The sequence below is a fragment of the Schistocerca cancellata genome, chromosome 1, assembly GCF_023864275.1.
Source record: "Schistocerca cancellata isolate TAMUIC-IGC-003103 chromosome 1, iqSchCanc2.1, whole genome shotgun sequence".
Classification (NCBI taxonomy): domain Eukaryota; kingdom Metazoa; phylum Arthropoda; class Insecta; order Orthoptera; family Acrididae; genus Schistocerca; species Schistocerca cancellata.
In genome coordinates, this window is record NC_064626.1 from 411,213,876 (window position 1) to 411,231,426 (window position 17,551).

The 17,551-nt window shown below is 42.1% G+C and overlaps 1 protein-coding gene and 1 long non-coding RNA gene across 3 annotated transcripts in view; one reads left to right on the forward strand and one right to left on the reverse strand.

Annotated features, from left to right (window-relative positions):
• The window catches only part of LOC126175750 (uncharacterized), a 443,006-nt gene that overhangs the window by 86,248 nt on the left and 339,207 nt on the right, over window positions 1-17,551 (reverse strand). For both annotated transcript variants that reach the window (XM_049922727.1, XM_049922719.1), the window contains 3 exons: window positions 15,989-16,174; window positions 13,299-13,351; window positions 12,470-13,218 (listed from right to left, as the gene is read on the reverse strand). In XM_049922727.1, the coding sequence (XP_049778684.1) occupies window positions 12,470-13,218; window positions 13,299-13,351; window positions 15,989-16,174 (988 nt within the window). The remainder of the gene's footprint in view (window positions 1-12,469; window positions 13,219-13,298; window positions 13,352-15,988; window positions 16,175-17,551) is intronic.
• Window positions 1-17,551, forward strand: part of LOC126175788 (uncharacterized) — a 510,800-nt gene that overhangs the window by 40,187 nt on the left and 453,062 nt on the right. The gene's annotated exons all lie outside the window — the stretch shown is intronic.

A 17,551-nucleotide genomic window follows, 5' to 3' on the forward strand; every position in this document is an offset into this window, starting at 1 on the left:
AGAAGAGAATAGAAGCTATTGAAATGTGGTGCTACAGAAGAATGCTGAAGATTAGATGGGTAGATCACATAACTAATGAGGAGGTATTGAATAGAATTGGGGAGAAGCGGAGTTTGTGGCACAACTTGACAAGACGAAGGGACTGGTTGGTAGGAATATTCTGAGGCATCAAGGGATCACAAATTTAGCATTGGAGGGCAGTGTGGAGGGTAAAAATCATAGAGGGAGACCAAGAGATGAATACACTAAGCAGATTCAGAAGGATGTAGGTTGCAGTGGGTACTGGGAGAAGAAGAAGCTTGCACAGGATAGAGTAGAATGGAGAGCTGCATCAAACCAGTCTCAGGACTGAAGACCACAACAACAACAGTTTTTTAATGCCCTGTAGATATTCCACCAGGTCCAGTCACCTTTCCACTGTTAAATTATTTTGGTTAATTTTCTATCCCATGGTCGTTTACTTTGATGTCTTTCATTTTCGTGTTCATGCAGTTATTTGACAGAGGAATTTCAGTGCACTCTTCCTCAGTGAAAGAAGTTTTGAAAAGGGAATTTAGAATTTCATCATCGCCTCTGTTTTGATGCTGTTGCGATCATTGATCATTGATTGTCTGGATAGTTTGCTTTGATCAACTAATTGATTTGACATAGGACCAAAACTTCTTAATGTAGACAGAACTTTACTTTGAATTTTTTGAACCTTTCATAACTGGCTCTCCATTGTCTAATTTTGGCTTCATTCAGTTTTTGTTTCCCGCCTGCGGGTTCGGGGGTAAGAATAGGCCCGTGGTATTCCTGCCTGTCGTAAGAGGCGCCTAAGAGTCTCTAATGTTTCGGCCATAATGTGTTGGTCCCCCTAAGGGGTTTGACCACTATCTTTCAAAATTTTCTGTTAGTGCGTACCATTTGGGGAAGGACGCCTTACGTGGTGTATTATATATCCCTCTTGCCCTAAGATCTGGCACACCCCATATTGTCATGGAGTTGGACTTCCATCGAGCTTCCGGCCACATTGGCTGCAGTGTGTTCCGGATAGCATACATTCCCTCCATTATGCACTTCCATCTTTGCCCTCGTGATGTACATGGATATTTCGACACCCAACATCCAGCACGGTAGCCAGTCCGTTGTGGTGGGGTTATCATGTACCCTCTTGGTGGTAGCCCCCTGACTACACAGGGATCACACTGCTGATGCCTGAGCTGCTACCTCCCCACGTATGCCAAGGAGTAGATGCCTATCCCTCTGGGGCATCGGGACTCCCGGCAAAGGCCATCCTGCCAGGTGGTCTTTGCTGCGGCTGGGTGGCGCTCGTGGGGAGAGCCCCTGGTCGAAGTGGGTGGCATCAGAGCGGATGACCCGCAATGAAGCATGGTACATCATCTCTCGCTGGTGGGCCTCCATCAGCAGTCTCTAAGTGATCGAGGTCTAACCTCAACGGGAAGAAATACGATCCGAGATCATTTCCCTCCCTGGCCACTCCTTGGGAGGAACGCATGGCTAAAGACAGCAGTGGAGATTATTCACCCCAGTACCTTGTCTGTACACGTGTTGATGGTGAATCTTTTATGCCAACCAAGCCTCAGTTTTTTGTGGAGCATTTAGAGGACAAGTTCGGGGGGGGGGGGGGGGGGGGGTGGAGGGCTTGTCCAAAATGCGCTCTGGGTCAGTTCTCATCAAAACAGCATCCTCTGCCCAGTCACGGAGGTTGCTCACTTGCGACAAGTTGGGGGATGTTTCCATTAACATCACTCCCCATAAAAGTTTAAACATGGTCCAGGGTATTATCTTCCACAGGGATCGTCTTCTACAGTCCGACAATGAACTACGCGCCAACCTAGAACGACGAGGTGTTCACTTTGTCCGGCGCGTCCATCGGGGTCTGAGGGATAACCCGGTGGCCACTGGTGCCTTCATCTTGGCCTTCGAGGGTGATGTCTTATGCGAAAAGGTCAAGGTGATGGTTTACCGATGTGATGTGAAACCATATATCCCTCCTCCGATGTGGTGTTTTAAATGCTGGAAGTTCGGACACATGTCATCTTGCTGTACTTCCAGCATCACGTGTAGAGATTGTGGACATCCTTCTCATCCCAATACTCCATGTGCCCCGCCTCCTATCTGTGTTAACTGCGGAGAACACCATTCCCCTTGCTTGCCGGACTGTAGGATATTCCAGAAAGAAAGGAAGATAATGGAATACAAGACCCTGGACCGCCTGACCTACCCCGAGGCTACGCGGAAATATGAGCAGTTACATCCTGTGCCAATGCCATCCACCTATGCCGTGGCTGCAACACCGGTTCGAACCTCTACCATGTCGTCACCTACAGTTCGACCTCAGCTCTGTCAGAATTCACCGGCCCCCTTGGTTGTGGGGGGCACTTCACTCCCTGTTGCTCCTGCTCCATCTACTTCAGGAGCAACACCCCCCAAACCATCGGGGACATCAGTTCCCCCTTCCCAGCCGGAGAAGCGTAAGACTTCTTCGGCTTCTCTCACCAGGAAGGGGTCCCTTGGGGACCTCCCTTCGCAAGTTCTGACAAGTGGAAACGCGGACACCCGCAAGTGGCTGAAACAACCACCAGTCCCTGTTCGTAGGGCCTCATGGTCGTCGTCCGTCCCTGAGACTGACCCAGTGAAGCCCATGAAGCCTGAACCACCGAAGGCACAGAGGGAGAAGCCTAAAAAGAAGAAAGTCCCCAAGACCAACGACATTGCGGTGGCACCCATCCCACCGCTTCCTACAAGCTCTGTGTCTGAGGACGAGGTCGAGATTCTGGCGTCTGCTGAAGACGCCATGGATGTCACTCGTGCGGGTTCTGACTCGGTGGCAGCGAGTGAACAAGCGGCATAAATTGCCTTCCTAGTCCCTTCACGCCTTCTCAGCCATGGACAATTTCATACTCCAGTGGAACTGCAGCGGTTTTTTCCACCATCTAGCTGAGCTCCGCCAACTTATCAGCCTTCACCCTTTCTTCTGCATTGCTATTCAGGAAACTTGGTTTCCAGCAATGCGAACCCCCACCCTCCGTGGCTATCGGGGTTATTATAAGAACCAGGCAGCTTATGAAAGGGTGTCTGGTGGCGTCTGCATATATGTCCTTAACTCTCTTCACAGCGAGTCTGTCCCTCTACAAACACATTTAGAGGCTGTCGCTGTTCGGGTGTGGACGCCACAGGCTGTTACCGTCTGCGGTCTTTACCTTCCACTGGATGATGATGTTGCGCAGCATGTCCTGGCTGTGCTGATAGCCCAATAGCCGCCCCCTTTCCTGTTACTGGGCGACTTCAACGCCCTTAACCCTCTGTGGGGTGGGTCGGTGGCGACAGGTCAAGGCGCCACCATTGAGCATTTATTGGCACAGCTCGATCTTTCACTTTTATGGGAGCCTGGCTTATGGCTCCGCTTCCCCATCTGCGTTGCAGGTGCTGGACCCAATACTACACGGTGGGATACGACTTGCCACTGGTGCCTTCCGCACCAGCCCTGTGGACAGCATACTAGTGGAGGCAGGTGTCCCTCCCCTGCGGTTACGGCGCCAACGTTTGCTGGCCGCTTATGCTGCCCATGTTTTTAGCTTGCCCGGGCATCCAAACTATCGTCTCCTGTTCCCGCAATCGGTCGTCCATCTGCCAGAACGTCGGCCCCGGTCAGGTTGTATGATTGCGGTCCGCGTCAAAGAGCTTCTCTCCGGGCTTAGGGTTTTCACTGTTCCACCTCCTTTCCGGGCCACTTTGTGTACACCCCCATGGTGTGTTCCTCGCCCTTGCTCGACTTGGCACAGGGCCCGAAGGACTCAGTCCCTCCAGAGGCCTTCCGCCGCCGCTTTTGTTCCATCCTGGCCACGTATCAGGGCTCTGGCATTGTTTACACTGACGGTTCGATGGTTGCTGGTCGTGTTGGGTATGCGCTAACTATTAGGGGACCACTCCGAACAACGTTCCTTGCAGGATGGCTGCAGCGTTTACACTGCTGAAATGGTTGCCATCTTTCGTGCCCTAGAGTATATACGCTCCTGCTCAGGTGAGTCCTTCATTATCTGTAGCGATTCCCTGAGCGGTTTACGAGCTCATGACCAGTGTTTCCCTCGTTCTCGTCTGGTGATGGCTATCCATGAGTCCCTGCATACTCTTGCCCGTTGCGGCCGCTCTGTGGTCTTTGTGTGGACCCCCGGTCATGTCGATATCCCGGGCAATGAACATGTTGACCACCTGGCGAAAGAGGCCACGAGTACACCATCTCTGGATGTTGGCCTCCCAGAGACTGATTTGCGGGCAGTCTTACGCCGCAAAGTTTTTGCGCTATGGGACGATGAATGGCGCGAACTGACAACGCGTAATAAACTCTGTGCTGTCAAGGAGACGACAGCTGTGTGGCAGTCATCCCTGCGAGCCACTCGCAGGGACTCAGTAGTCCTTTGCCGGCTCTGCATTGGCCACTCCTGGCTGACACACAGTTATTTACTGTGCCAGGAGGACCCTCCTCTATGTCGCTGCGGGGCAGCTTTGACAGTGGCCCACATTTTGTTGGCCTGCCCCATTTCAGCTGTGGTCAGGCAGACATTTGCGCTGCCTGATACGCTCCCTGCCCTTTTATCTGATGACCCTGCTGTGGCTGGCTTAGTTTTACGTTTTATTTGGGCAGGGGGTTTTTATCGTTTACTCTGAGTGTTTGTTATGTTCTTTTGTGTTGATTCTGGCCATTGGCCTACGATTTTAATCTGAGTTTTTAATGCGTTTCTCGGTGGTTGGCTTTTCCTTTTTTGTTTCTATGGTCGGCCAACCACCGTCACACTCTGTGAGATTTTAGTTCATCTTGTCTGGTCTTTGTCTAAGTTTCTCTTCTTCTGTGTCGTCTGTGATCTGTTCTGTTACTTGTTTTTATTCTCTGTGGGTGTTTTTAGTATTTGGAAAAAGGGACTGATGTCCATAGCAGTCTGGTCCCTTTAATCCCACAAACCAAACCAGTTTTTGTTTGCTCAGTATGTACCTTCTTACAGTTTATGGTGCAACACTCTTGAACATTTGACCATTTATACTCGCATCAGAGATGAATGTTTGATATCGATTGCTCAGGTAGTCTGATATCTGTTTCTTGTTGCACTACTAAGCAGAACTATTATCCTGTCTTTCTTTACATTCCTATCAAAGTCTGCTATTTTATTAATAACTCAACTTTTATTAGGTGATTTTTCCCTGAGCTATCGCTGTTTGGAACTGTATATGGTTGGTAGCAGTAGAGTCCTTTTACACTAGCCGTCTGTTGTGACATCCCCCTGTGACTGGTTGAAGCTTAAACCAGCTACAATACCCCTGGATATTTGATGATGTGGGCAGTGTGCTGCAGCTGTTTCTCATGAAATAAGATAACCTGGCGTAGAAAAATCACATAAAAATGTAAAATTCTCTGTTTAAGGTGAGAATATGTTACTGTTCGAAGTCATGGAATGTTATTAATTCAGAGCTTATTGTTATATATGATACACTGAGGTGACAAAAGTCATGGGATACCTCCTAATACTGCATCAGATCTCTTTTTGCCTGGTGTTGTGCAGCAACTAGGTGTGGCGTGGACTCAACAAGTCGTTGGAAGTCCCCTGCAGAGATATTGAGCCTTGCTGGCCCTATAGATGTACATAATTGTGATAGTGTTGCCATTGCAGGACTTTGTGCATGGACTGACCTCTTGATTATGTACCATAAATGTTTGATGGGATTCATGTTGTGCGATCAAGGTGGCCACCTCATTCGCTCAAATCATCAAGAATGTTCTTCAAAACCAATTGCGAACAATGACATATTTGGGAATGTGAAGTCGATGAATGGCTGCAAATGCCTCCAGGTAATCAAACGTAACCATATCCAGTCAATGATCAGACCAGCTGGATCACTCCATGTAAACAGAGCTGACACCATTACAGCACCACCACCAGCTCAGCACCACCAGCTTGCACAGTGCCTTGTTGACAACTTGGGTTGACAGCTTTGTGGGGTCTGCACCACACTCAAACTCTACCATCAGCTCTTACCAACCAAAATCAGGACTCATTTGACCAGGCCATGGTTTCCCACTCATCTAGGGTCCAACTGATACCATCATGGGCACTGCAGGTGATGTCATGCTGTTACTAAAGACATCATTATGAGCCCAGGAGAGCCTGCAGGTGATGTCATGATGTTAGAAAAAGCACTCACATTGGTCATCTGCTGCCATAGCCCATTAATGCCAGATTTTGCCACACTGTCCTAACATATATATTCATATTTTCCACACTGATTTCTGCAGTTATTTCACACAGTGTTGCGTGTCTGTTAGCACTGACAACTCTTTGCAGACACCACTGCTCTTGATCATTAAGTGAAGGCTGTTAGCCACTGAGTTGTCCATGGTGAGAAGTAATGCCTGAAATTTATTGTTCTTGGCATGCTCTTGACACTGTGGATCTCGGAATATTGAATTCCCTAACGATTTTCAAAATGGAATGTCCCCTGCCTCTAGCTCCAACTAACATTCTGCTTTTATAAGTCTGTTAATTCCAATCATGCAGCATCGCATCGGACACCTTTTCCATGAATCAATTGAGTACAAATGACAGCACCATCAATGCACTGCCCTTTTATATTTGGTGTATGTGATACTACTGCCATCTGCATATGTGCATATCACTATCCCATGACTTTTGTCATTTCAGCGTATAAAATTTACGCATTTTGAAACTTTTGAATAAGTGTTCAAATAGACCAAATGCCAAATGCTAAAGTGTTTGATGACACACAAAATTACATGCCAGACCAAAGTCATCAGAGCTGAATGCATGCTCCATGTACCTGTAGATCGCAATTTGATGCATCACTTTTTTATGAAACGTAACTATGTTGGGTAATCAGAGTCTGGGATAATGGAATAACCTCATGGTAGAGCCACTCAGAAGACCCTGACTTCAAGTAGAACAAATTATTTAAAACCTGACAAAGTTGTTTTTTAATTTATTGAACAGTTATTTGCATAGAGAATTGTTGTGTGAAAGAGGAGCTTCTGTGTTGGAAAGAGAGTATTCAGTTTCAACCATTCCTTATTTTGCTGAATTTCATACTCTGTAATTTAGCTACATTAAATATTGTTGTTATACTGTTTTGTTATCTTGTACTCTTTTTCCTCTCTTTAATTAATGTCCTTTCATCACCCATAGAAAGATGATAGAAAAGGTCAGAAATAGACATGTTCACACATCAAAAAAAGTTTTGCATCGCCTTGGTTTTGAGAGTTCCAGAACCTATACAGAAAATTGGAGTAGAGATGAACATAAACATCATTTCCGCTCTTTTTATTGCTCATGAAAACCGCACATTGCATGTTGTACCACCATCCAGCGAGACCCTCCGAGGTGGTGGTCCAGATTGCTGTACACACCAGTCCCTCTAATGCATACCAGTGCCTCTAATACCCGGTAGCACATTATCTTGCATTGATGCATGCCTGTATTCGTCATGGCATACTATCCACAAGTTCATCAAGGCATTGTTGGTCCAGATTGTCCCACTCCTCAATGGTAATTTGGCATAGATCCTTCAGAGTGGTTGGAGGGTCATGTCGTCCAAAGACAGCTCTTTCAGTCTATCCCAGGCTTGTTTGATAGGCTTCATGTCTAGAGAACATCCTGGCCACTCTAGTCAAGCAATGTCGTTATCCTGAAGGAAGTCATTCACAAGATGTGCATGATGGGGCATGAATTGTCATCCATTAAGAAGAATGCCTTGCCAATATGCTGCCGATATGGTTGCACTATCAGTCGGAGGATGGCATTCACGTATCATACAGCCATTACTGCGCCCTCCATGACCACCAGCAGTGTACATCAACCCCACATAATGCCACCCCAAAGCAGCAGGGAACCTCCACCTTGCTGCACTCACTGGACAATGTGTCTAAGGCGCTCAGCTTGACTGAGTTGCCTACAAACACATCTCCGACGATTGTCTGGTCGAAGACATATGCGACACTCATCAGTGAAGATAACATGATGCCAATCCTGAGCGGTCCATTCGACATGTTGTTGGGCCCATCTGTACCGTGCTGCATGGTCTCGTGGTTGCAAAGATGGACCTAGCCATGGACATTGGGAATGAAGTTGCGCATCATGTAGCCTATTGCGCACAGTTTGAGTTGTAACACGATGTCCGGTGGCTACACAAAAAGCATTATTCAACATGGTGGTGTTGCTGTCAGGGTTCCTCTGAGCCGTAATCTGTAGGTAGCGGTCATCCACTGCAGTAGTAGCCCTTGGGCGGCCTGAACGAGGCATGTCATCGACAGCTCCTGTCTCTCTGTATCTCCTCCATGTCCGAACAACATCACTTTGAGACTCCTGGACAGTTCCCTTGTTGAGAGCCCTTCCTGGCACAAAGTAACAATATGGACACAATCAAACCATGGTATTGACCTTCTAGGCATGGTTGAACTACAGACATCACGAGCCGTGTGCCTCCTCCCTGGTGGAATGAGTGGAACTGATCGGCTGTTGGACCCCCTCCATCTAATATGCTCTGCTCATACACGGTTGTTTACTTCTTTGAGCGGGTTTTCTTTTTAAATGCATCCTCATCAGATCAGAGCTAAGTTGTTTCTCACCTTGCATTGTCTTACTGTGTGCGGTGTGCAGTCAAGTCGAACTTAAAATCCGAGGTCTGCAGTCCATTCCTGATGTTCTAATTTTCTTTCCTGTGCTCCTTTTTCTTTCATAAATTCATCAACAATGGGTTTTAAATTGACAAATTGTGCCTCTTGACTTAACCAACATACTTTTCAGTAATACACAGCATCTCCGTACTCTTCGTTCAGTTCCATGGAAAACTGTTTCAACTGACGGTGGAGTATTGCATGTGACTTCAGAAGCTGTTATTATTTGCACCAACAGTTTCTTTGCTTGCTCCATGCCTGAAAATTTAGCACAAAGTGCTTCTGGATGTACAGAGCAATGAATCCTGTCCATTGTCCCTTGTGCAGTTTTCCTCTTTTGTTGTCAATTAAATCTTTAAATTCTTTCAGTGTGGTATTTTAATGTCATTTTGTATCAAATTTGGGGTACCTGATGATTATGCGACTGCATAATAGATACTGATAATTCTCATCCCTCTCTTTGTCATTCCAATTTAGTTTTAAAGGTTTGTGATGATAGATCACTAGACTGTCTCTTTTCATGCAGCAGATGCTGGACCTGTAAATGTCCTTCATACTACGAACAAATAGTGAAGGATAAATAGTGGTGACACCACTACTGTGCTGAACTGAAGAGTGTTATGCTTACTGAAAAATGCAACAGTGGAATAGAAATGAAATGTCACACTCTACCCTGGTTACATCCTAGAAGGACCGAGGAATGCTGAGATGGCTGAGCCTCGGCCCACGCACCCATCATGCGTGTGTTTTATCATTCTGCAGACAAGGCAACTTTCAAGGTTTTTTCCAAACAAATCCTATATGATTAACATATTCTAAATTCTGTAGTAAGGAAAATTTATTTCAGAATATTATTCAGACTGGGAACAGATAGGTTGGCCAGCACTGCCAATAAAAACTCCCCTATATTGTGATGGAATGGCCGCACTACAAGAGAGGATGTCAATAAACTTGGTAATTTTTTGCTGAAGTCCAAGATATGAACTTGGCTGAATGTTTTGTACCTCCATGTAGTGTCATACACTTTTCAATATCAGAGACTACCCATACTACCGCCTTTTTAGGAAAGCTTTCTGCAGAGCCACCTCCAGCAAGATCAGGTTATCTAGGGTAGAGCAATATTTCATGAATTTACATTGGAAGCAGTTAAGGGGTTACTTCCTCACTGACATCCACACTAGGTAGCAGTTTCTCTCTCTCTCTCTCTTTTTTTCTCCTAAGAAGCTTCTGAGAACAACATCATAGTAACCACTTGTAGAGTTACTGCCCTTTCCTCGTTTTAGTAGGACTATCATTATGGATTGCCTCCATGAATGTAGGTATAGTTCTAATGACAATGTATGATGATCAATGAATTTTGCTTTTGATTCTTTGCACAACTGTCACTGCTGTACATACGTTGGTGACCTCCTTATGGGATCTCATCTGTCTGGATGTGTATCCAGGTAGTGAAGTGCTTGCTAGAATGAAAATCATTGCCCACTTCCCACTATGCAATATGTTTGAGGGCATGAGGATAAAAGGATAGGTCATTGATTGAGAATTAACCTGTGGCTGAGGTGAAATATGTTGCTTGACCTCTGTTCAGAAGATAGATGTGTCGTGATTCAGTGAGTCTCTGGCAATTGCTGTTGGATCTCAAAACACATAATGTGCATTAAAATTTCCTATGGGAAATGGGAAGGATGAGGGTAGTTGCCTCATGAAGTGTATGAGATCCATTTTATCAAGTGTGTCATTACTGCCTGCAAGTTGGCGGTGAGTTGCACAGTTGAGGAGTGGCACATATAACTAATGGTAATGAATAATGCATTACCCCTGTTTTCACCAAGATCATCTTCCCTGTTAAGTGAGTAAGATCCTAACATGAGAATCAGAAGTTTGAAGTACATCGGCTGCTTACAGGTGACAAGTTTTAATTTTACCTCCTCTGTAGATGTTTTGAAAATGTCCACTATCCATTTAATAATGGGACCCATCAGCCAGTGAAGGTTTTCCCCATTTTTTTTGCACTGGTTATTTGCAATGGATGTTCACAACATTGCCTTTGCTATCAGACAGTGGTAGTGTGTGCAATCTGATGGTTTTAATCCAGCTTTATTTGCCTTTGGTTGGGTTTTGGCTGAACTTTTATATTTACTTGAAGGAGCTGGTGTTTTTGTGGACAAGGATGTTGATGTTTTTTCTGATGCTTGATTTTGAATGCTTGTATTTAGAAAACCTTTGGCTTCTGAGTATTTAAGGAATTGGAAGTAGTTTCGCCTTTGTAGGCCCTCTTGCAAGAGCATGCATGTTTATGTAACTCTGGTATTGGAGTTTGTGATGGGTTTGTGATAGGTTTTTTGAATACTGGTTTCAAAGGATCTGTGATAAATACTAAAGGTTAAATCACCTTGAGTGCTTTCTTAGCCTCACCATATCTATTCATCACACATTCAGTTCCTGATTTTTTGTTTTCCTTGCAGCAAACTTATAGCTATCTCTGCCACACATGGGATGATCATTCAAACAGTTGTACATTTTGGGCGACATCTACTTATTTCATTTGCTTAATCCACCTTAGATCGGTATTTACCACATGTTACTTTGCTGTTACAAACAGTTGTGGTTAAAAACTTTTGACATTTAAAACATCTCATAGGGTTTGGTATAGATGATCTATCTTAGAGGTGGAGAAACTCAGTTGTGATGTACTCCGGAAACAGAGGAGTTGAGGGTTATAATGAATGCCACAGTTTTGAATGTTTTTAACTTTTATCAAAGACCCTGCAATAGCTTGTAAATATAATACGCAATTTTATGTACATTACTTAATCCTTTGATGTAACTTTCTGAATATTTTTTTTCTTAAATGGGAAGAAAACAAGTCATATGTTTAAAGGTTTTTCATCAAAATGTAACTTCTTTGTTTGAATTCTGGGTCTGACACAATTAAATGCCTTTGGTAAATTGCAGAAAGCACAAACTGCTAATATTTTAATGTTTTAAAATATTATTAAATGCTCGTATAAATAGCTGTCTCAGAAGAAAATCCATTTGAAATTTAAATGTTGATCTGCTAAATATCCTATTATTGTGGATGCATATGAGTCCATTGAAGTTGGTGCAAAGTGCAGTATCAATAAGAGGAAAAGTGGCTACGAAGGACAGAGAAGAAAGAACATTCAATGAAATTGTCCATGAGTGCAGGGGACACTTCCTTTCTGTCTTTCAGGATATTGTAGGCTTAGACTGCCTTCAGATAGGAGAACAAATGTGCTACTAGTATTTTGTGTGTGTGTGTGTGTGTGTGTGTGTGTGTGTGTGTGTGTGTGTGCGTGTGTGTCAGAGAGAGAGAGAGAGAGAGAGAGAGAGAGAGAGAGAGAGAGAGAGAGAGAGAGAGAGAGAGAGAGATAACTATATGTATTCATTTTGAAATAAAAAACTGCCCCTATTAATGTTGATTTCGTGTGTACCACAGAATCCTTAGTCTGCTCACCTGGGGTGCAACAGATGCAAGATGCAGACTCTTTAAGTAAATGACTCACATGTTTTTCCTCCCTCTCAACATCCTCCCCATTGATTCCACTTTCTCCTTCATGACACTCCATTGATACAACCTCCCCTCTCCTATGTCATATTTATATTCTTGCTATGGGCCTCATTTGGCCTGTTACTCCTCTTATATTCATAATAATAGTGACAAGTTTAAGTATAATTTTTAATTTTATTCTTAGGTTTACAAGGGAGTGGTTAAAGAGATATTAAGTACAATACTGTTTTCATTAATATTATTTGATTGTACCATACCTGACACCAGGTAGTGATGGCGGAAGTGAAGGTACATTGTAGTCATATTCATCATAATCTGGATCCTTCTTTTGTGTTATGTTGATTATTGCTTCAATCTCTGGTGGTATAACCCTTTCTGATGGAGCTGAGTTGTTTAATAGTGATGTGTTGTTAGTCCCAGGCTCAGAAATACTGACATTAGTGTGAACTGTCACATTTACAGTATCAAGTTCTTCTGGCATTATGATTGTTGTAGGTATGATTGTCATAAAAGTAGATTCAGTTTGCAAGGTTATTATATCATCTGTAACTTCAGTTGTAATTTCATTACTGGTAACATTTTCAGTTTTATTGTCTTCAGGGCTTAGATTATCAATTCTTTCCATTGCAGTGATGATGTTTGCTACAGTTGTCTCATTTTGTATTAGATTCTCTGTTGTGTTTTCAGGCTCAATAAAAGCTGGAATTGTTTCTGTCATGATCGTAGGTGTTACATTTTCCTCTGAAGTGAAATTGAGTGTAGTTGCATTCTGAATGTCACTTGTAGTTGTTTCCACTTCTTCTGTGGTCGTGTTATTTGCTGTAGAATTTTGTGTCCCATTATTGGATACAGTTTTATTTTCCATGTCAATAGGCCCCATCTCACGATGAATTCGTTCTTGTGTACCTGGAGATCGATTAGCATTGTTAGTAGTTGTGCTATAGTTTTGCAGTGGCACTCTTTCAAATATCTTATTTTTCTTTTTTCCCACTGAAGAGATTGTACCCTGTAATTGTGAAGCACACAATCAGTTTCATTGATTTTACAAATAGGAAAAAATGGTTTATGTAAGTGATAGCTCGTCACCTCAATTGATGATGCTCTTGTAGTACCTGTTGCCCTTTCCTCATCATGTCTATCTGTAAAGCAGAGAGATCATTTTGTAATTTCCTTTTTACATCAGCTATGGTTATACATGACAGCACATCAATAACTATCACTCAGACTTCATTCTTAACTTATCATGTCATTGAATGTAGTAAATTTTATACAATATCATGAGTTTGATTTATGCATATATTACCTTAAGTAAATAGAAATAATTCAAATGGTTCAAATGGCTCTAAGTACTATGGGACTTAACATCTGAGGTCATCAGTCCCCTTAGAAATAATTGCCTACTGGATATGTGTTGCAGGTTAGCCCCACCCCCTTTCTCACATTTTAATGGCATCCATTATTTTTCACAGGAGCAAACATATGCTTTGGCACAAGTAATTGGGAAACATCAGTGATACAGGGTCTCCCAAGAGGAATGGTCAGTATTCAGGGATATGGTACGAAAAATTATTTGAACCAAAAAATCTTCATATGGGCATATGCCCTGTTCCTAATGGTTTCCAGGATAGAATACATTTAATGTATATTTGTTTTTGGGCTAGTAGTGCGCACTTATGTGTCTTACCCACCTGACCCATTCGGTGTTGTACTTTATTTTAGCCCTAACATCCTTTGCTGCTTTCAACCTCTTTGGTCTTGATGTCTTTCTGCCATTAAATTCAACTGTTGAAAGTTGAATGCTAAGTTATCCGTGGCGAGTGATGAGTGAAGTGGTGTGAGGAATTGAGAGTGTATCAGAGAGAAGCATCAGTTACCTGTGTTTATACCCACAATGGCTAAAATGCCACACATCTACACTAATGAAGAAAATGCAGATATTCTGTGTGTTCACGGTTTTTGTGATGGTAGTGCTCCTGCTGCTGTTGAAGAATACCGTCTGTGTTTTCCAACATGTCAAGTTCCTGATTGTAGAGTGTTTACCAGAGTTTTCAGTGCAGGTATTCTCCCAAGTTCCCCTTGAAAATGGGGTATTCAAACATTTACCGTGAGCTGTACAACAGTTGTTATCTAATGCGTGCAATAATGCTTAGAGGTGAATGTGTTAAAAATATGTATTTTTCAACCAGTACTTTGTAAAATGTATGTTGTAATGTTTACAAACTGTTACACATATGTAAATCTCACAATAGATTGAATAATACAGAAAATAAACAACAGTGTACATAGAATGTGTTCTGTCTCGGAATATATTCAGAATAGGGCAAGTTTCTTGCTTTAAATGATCATTCCTGTTATATCTCTGAAAACTGACAATTCCTCCTGGGACATCCTCTAGACATTTATTTTTGACAAATCAAAATGAGTTTCATGTCATTAACATTATATTATAGAATAGATGAGACTTTGTACATCATAAAATAGACTAAATATTATGTGATAATGCATGCTGTAAATAGAGGTGGCTTGACAATTGATGTAACAGTTTATTGCTGTTTGAGAGCAAATTTGTATTATTATATAATAGTGATATATCACGCACATACACCACTAAAATAAGTTTTATTGTTGGAAAAGTGGACTACATTGTTAAGACAGTGGTTCCTTCTTATGTCTGAAGTGTAATTAATGAGGAGACTTTGTTAACTAGTTCCTTGCAGAATTAGTTGGATTTGATATTTAGTGTTATATTATATTTCATGAATTGAGAAGTAGAGTGGGCTTCTCTGCTTGCTAAATTTGAGTTACTTATATGTTTTTGTTTGGTCATACTGGTCATTCAAGTCACCTGCAGCTCTAAAACTGCAGTACATTGTAGAAGAGGTCGAAATATATGAGTTACCTTCATTGGCATTACTTAACGTTTAGCAGCGAGTTCATAACATTTAGTACTCATGTAGGGCATTTATAAGAAACCAGTCCATAAGTTTCTGCGTATTTTGTTAACAGTATTGTAGACAAATGTAGAAGTGCATTTTTCAATAGTATCATCACTAAATAATGTTTCATTGCTTTCACACTTGTCTTGGAAGCCTAATATTGTGTTAGTGATACATTGTGTGACTTTCAGTTTCTACCATTTACAATAAATTACGGCCATTCGTACAGTTAATGAGGATGGCCTGCAAGGAAAAAAAAAATTAATGCTGACAAATTTTGTTGCTGAACTTTCTTATGGCATCAGGCCCAGATATTACTTGTTGAAACAGATTTTTATGCTTTGTCAAATATCTGCAAGTACTAACTTCACAAAGACTGATAACTTGCTTTCAGTTCTCCTTTTGTACATGACCTTCTGCTGCTGCTCTGTCCTGTAAGTAGTGATGTGTCTTCATACAGGTACTTTTCAATTGTGGTATTTCCATGTTTATGTTTATGGTGGTTCTTAATTAATGAATGCTTCCATGTTGTGACTCATACCTATAGAGGTGAGAGTTCATTCCATAACTTCAAATGGCTGAGACTTTAGACCTAACTACCTTAAGCCAACTAACTTGTTCAGTTTAAGGACATAAAAATAATTTGTTATCCAAAAGGCCCAAATTACAGTAATTATATGGTAAATGACAGCCAGAAATAGTTGCATGTTAACATTGTAATTTTATAGGCAAGTACAAATGATATTTGTATTTCCTCTCCACTTCATTACAATGACTAAAGTGTGACTATTCATAGTATAAAGGAAAGTGACATGATCAATGTACTGAAATTCTACTCACTGCACTCATATCTTGTAGGGCAGCAGGTGATGTTAGAGATTACTGGAGTACATCCATGTATTGGTGGAGAACACTTCAGTGTCGTGCATTGCACTCGTCCTCGTATACAGTAACATTGCTTACACTGTGCTCTGTCCACTTCAATACGGACTCCCTCTGTGTACTGTTGACCACCCACAGTGCAACCTAATAACACAACCATGTAATACAAGTTAACATAATGGAAAATACTGATAATAATGACTGTGTTAAGATAATCGAACACACTTTTACCTAAAATCTGACTATTCTGAAAAGTCACCTGAAAATACTGTAAGTGTATTCCACAGTTTCTTTTTTAAGTAGTAACTGTGGTTTTAAACAAATAAAGAGATGCACTATATTACTGGCATATAATTATGGTTTAAAAATTGTTTCTAATGTACAGGTTCAGTTTTCCCTGATGCCTGTGTTGATTAGATATCCACATGTTTCTTATCCAAATCTTCATAAACACAGGAACACACTATGAATCTAATGTTAGGCTGTTGGTAAACTGTAGCAATTTAAGTTGCAAAAAAAAGTAGAAACTATGCCATACACTTCAGTTTTAAGTCAGAATTTGAAATGTGTCTAAACATTATAGAATAAGTAATAGTGTCTGTGTGTGCTACAAACCACCACTGGCTGAAGGATAGACTGCACAGACACTATATTCACCTGAGGAACAGCTATGCAAAGCTTCAAATATTATTAGAAACATTTCAGCCTCTTCGATGTGTCTTTATTATTTATTATGTCTCAGAATTTCTATGCCACATTGTGTTGTGTGAAACATGATATAGGACTGAGATGACATGTTACTGTGTGGTGGAATATATACTGTGATGAATATTTGTTAGAAGTTAAAACTATGTGTCAGACCAGAGCATGAACTGGACACCTGCCTGCCACAGACAGTGTGCTACTAACTGCAATGTAACATTTGTTTCTGTTGAGGGTCAATTGCCACTCCTTGCACCAAACATCGATCCCCTATAGATCTTCCTGTATTTTGCTACAATTTTCTAGTGCTGCAATTTCTCTGTTATAACAGCGTCATCCATGAAGAGCCATCTGGAACTTCCAACTTCATCTACTAGGTCATTTATATATACTGTGAAAAGTAATAGTCCTGTGGTAGTCCCCTGGGGCATGCCTGAAGCTACTTCTATGCCTGAAGACTTGCCTCTGTTCCAAATGACATGATGTGTTGTGTTTGATAGAAACTCTTCAATCCACTCACACAATTGGTCTGATATTCTGTAAATTTGTATTTTGTTCATTAGGTGACAGTGCCTCATGGAAGACAAGAGCATGTTCTTGACTTGGGCATCAGTATCTATCGCCTTCTGGGTCTCATGGACGAGCAGAGTGATCTGGAAGACATCATGCTTACGCCATTGACTGTTAAACTCTTTATTTCCACTATTGCAATTTTGGCCTTAGGCCATTATCAAGTGCAGATGTTTTGGCTTTAAGCCTTGTCAACTTTATACACACTGACACATTTATATGTCGTTGTCGTTTGCTGTTATATACATT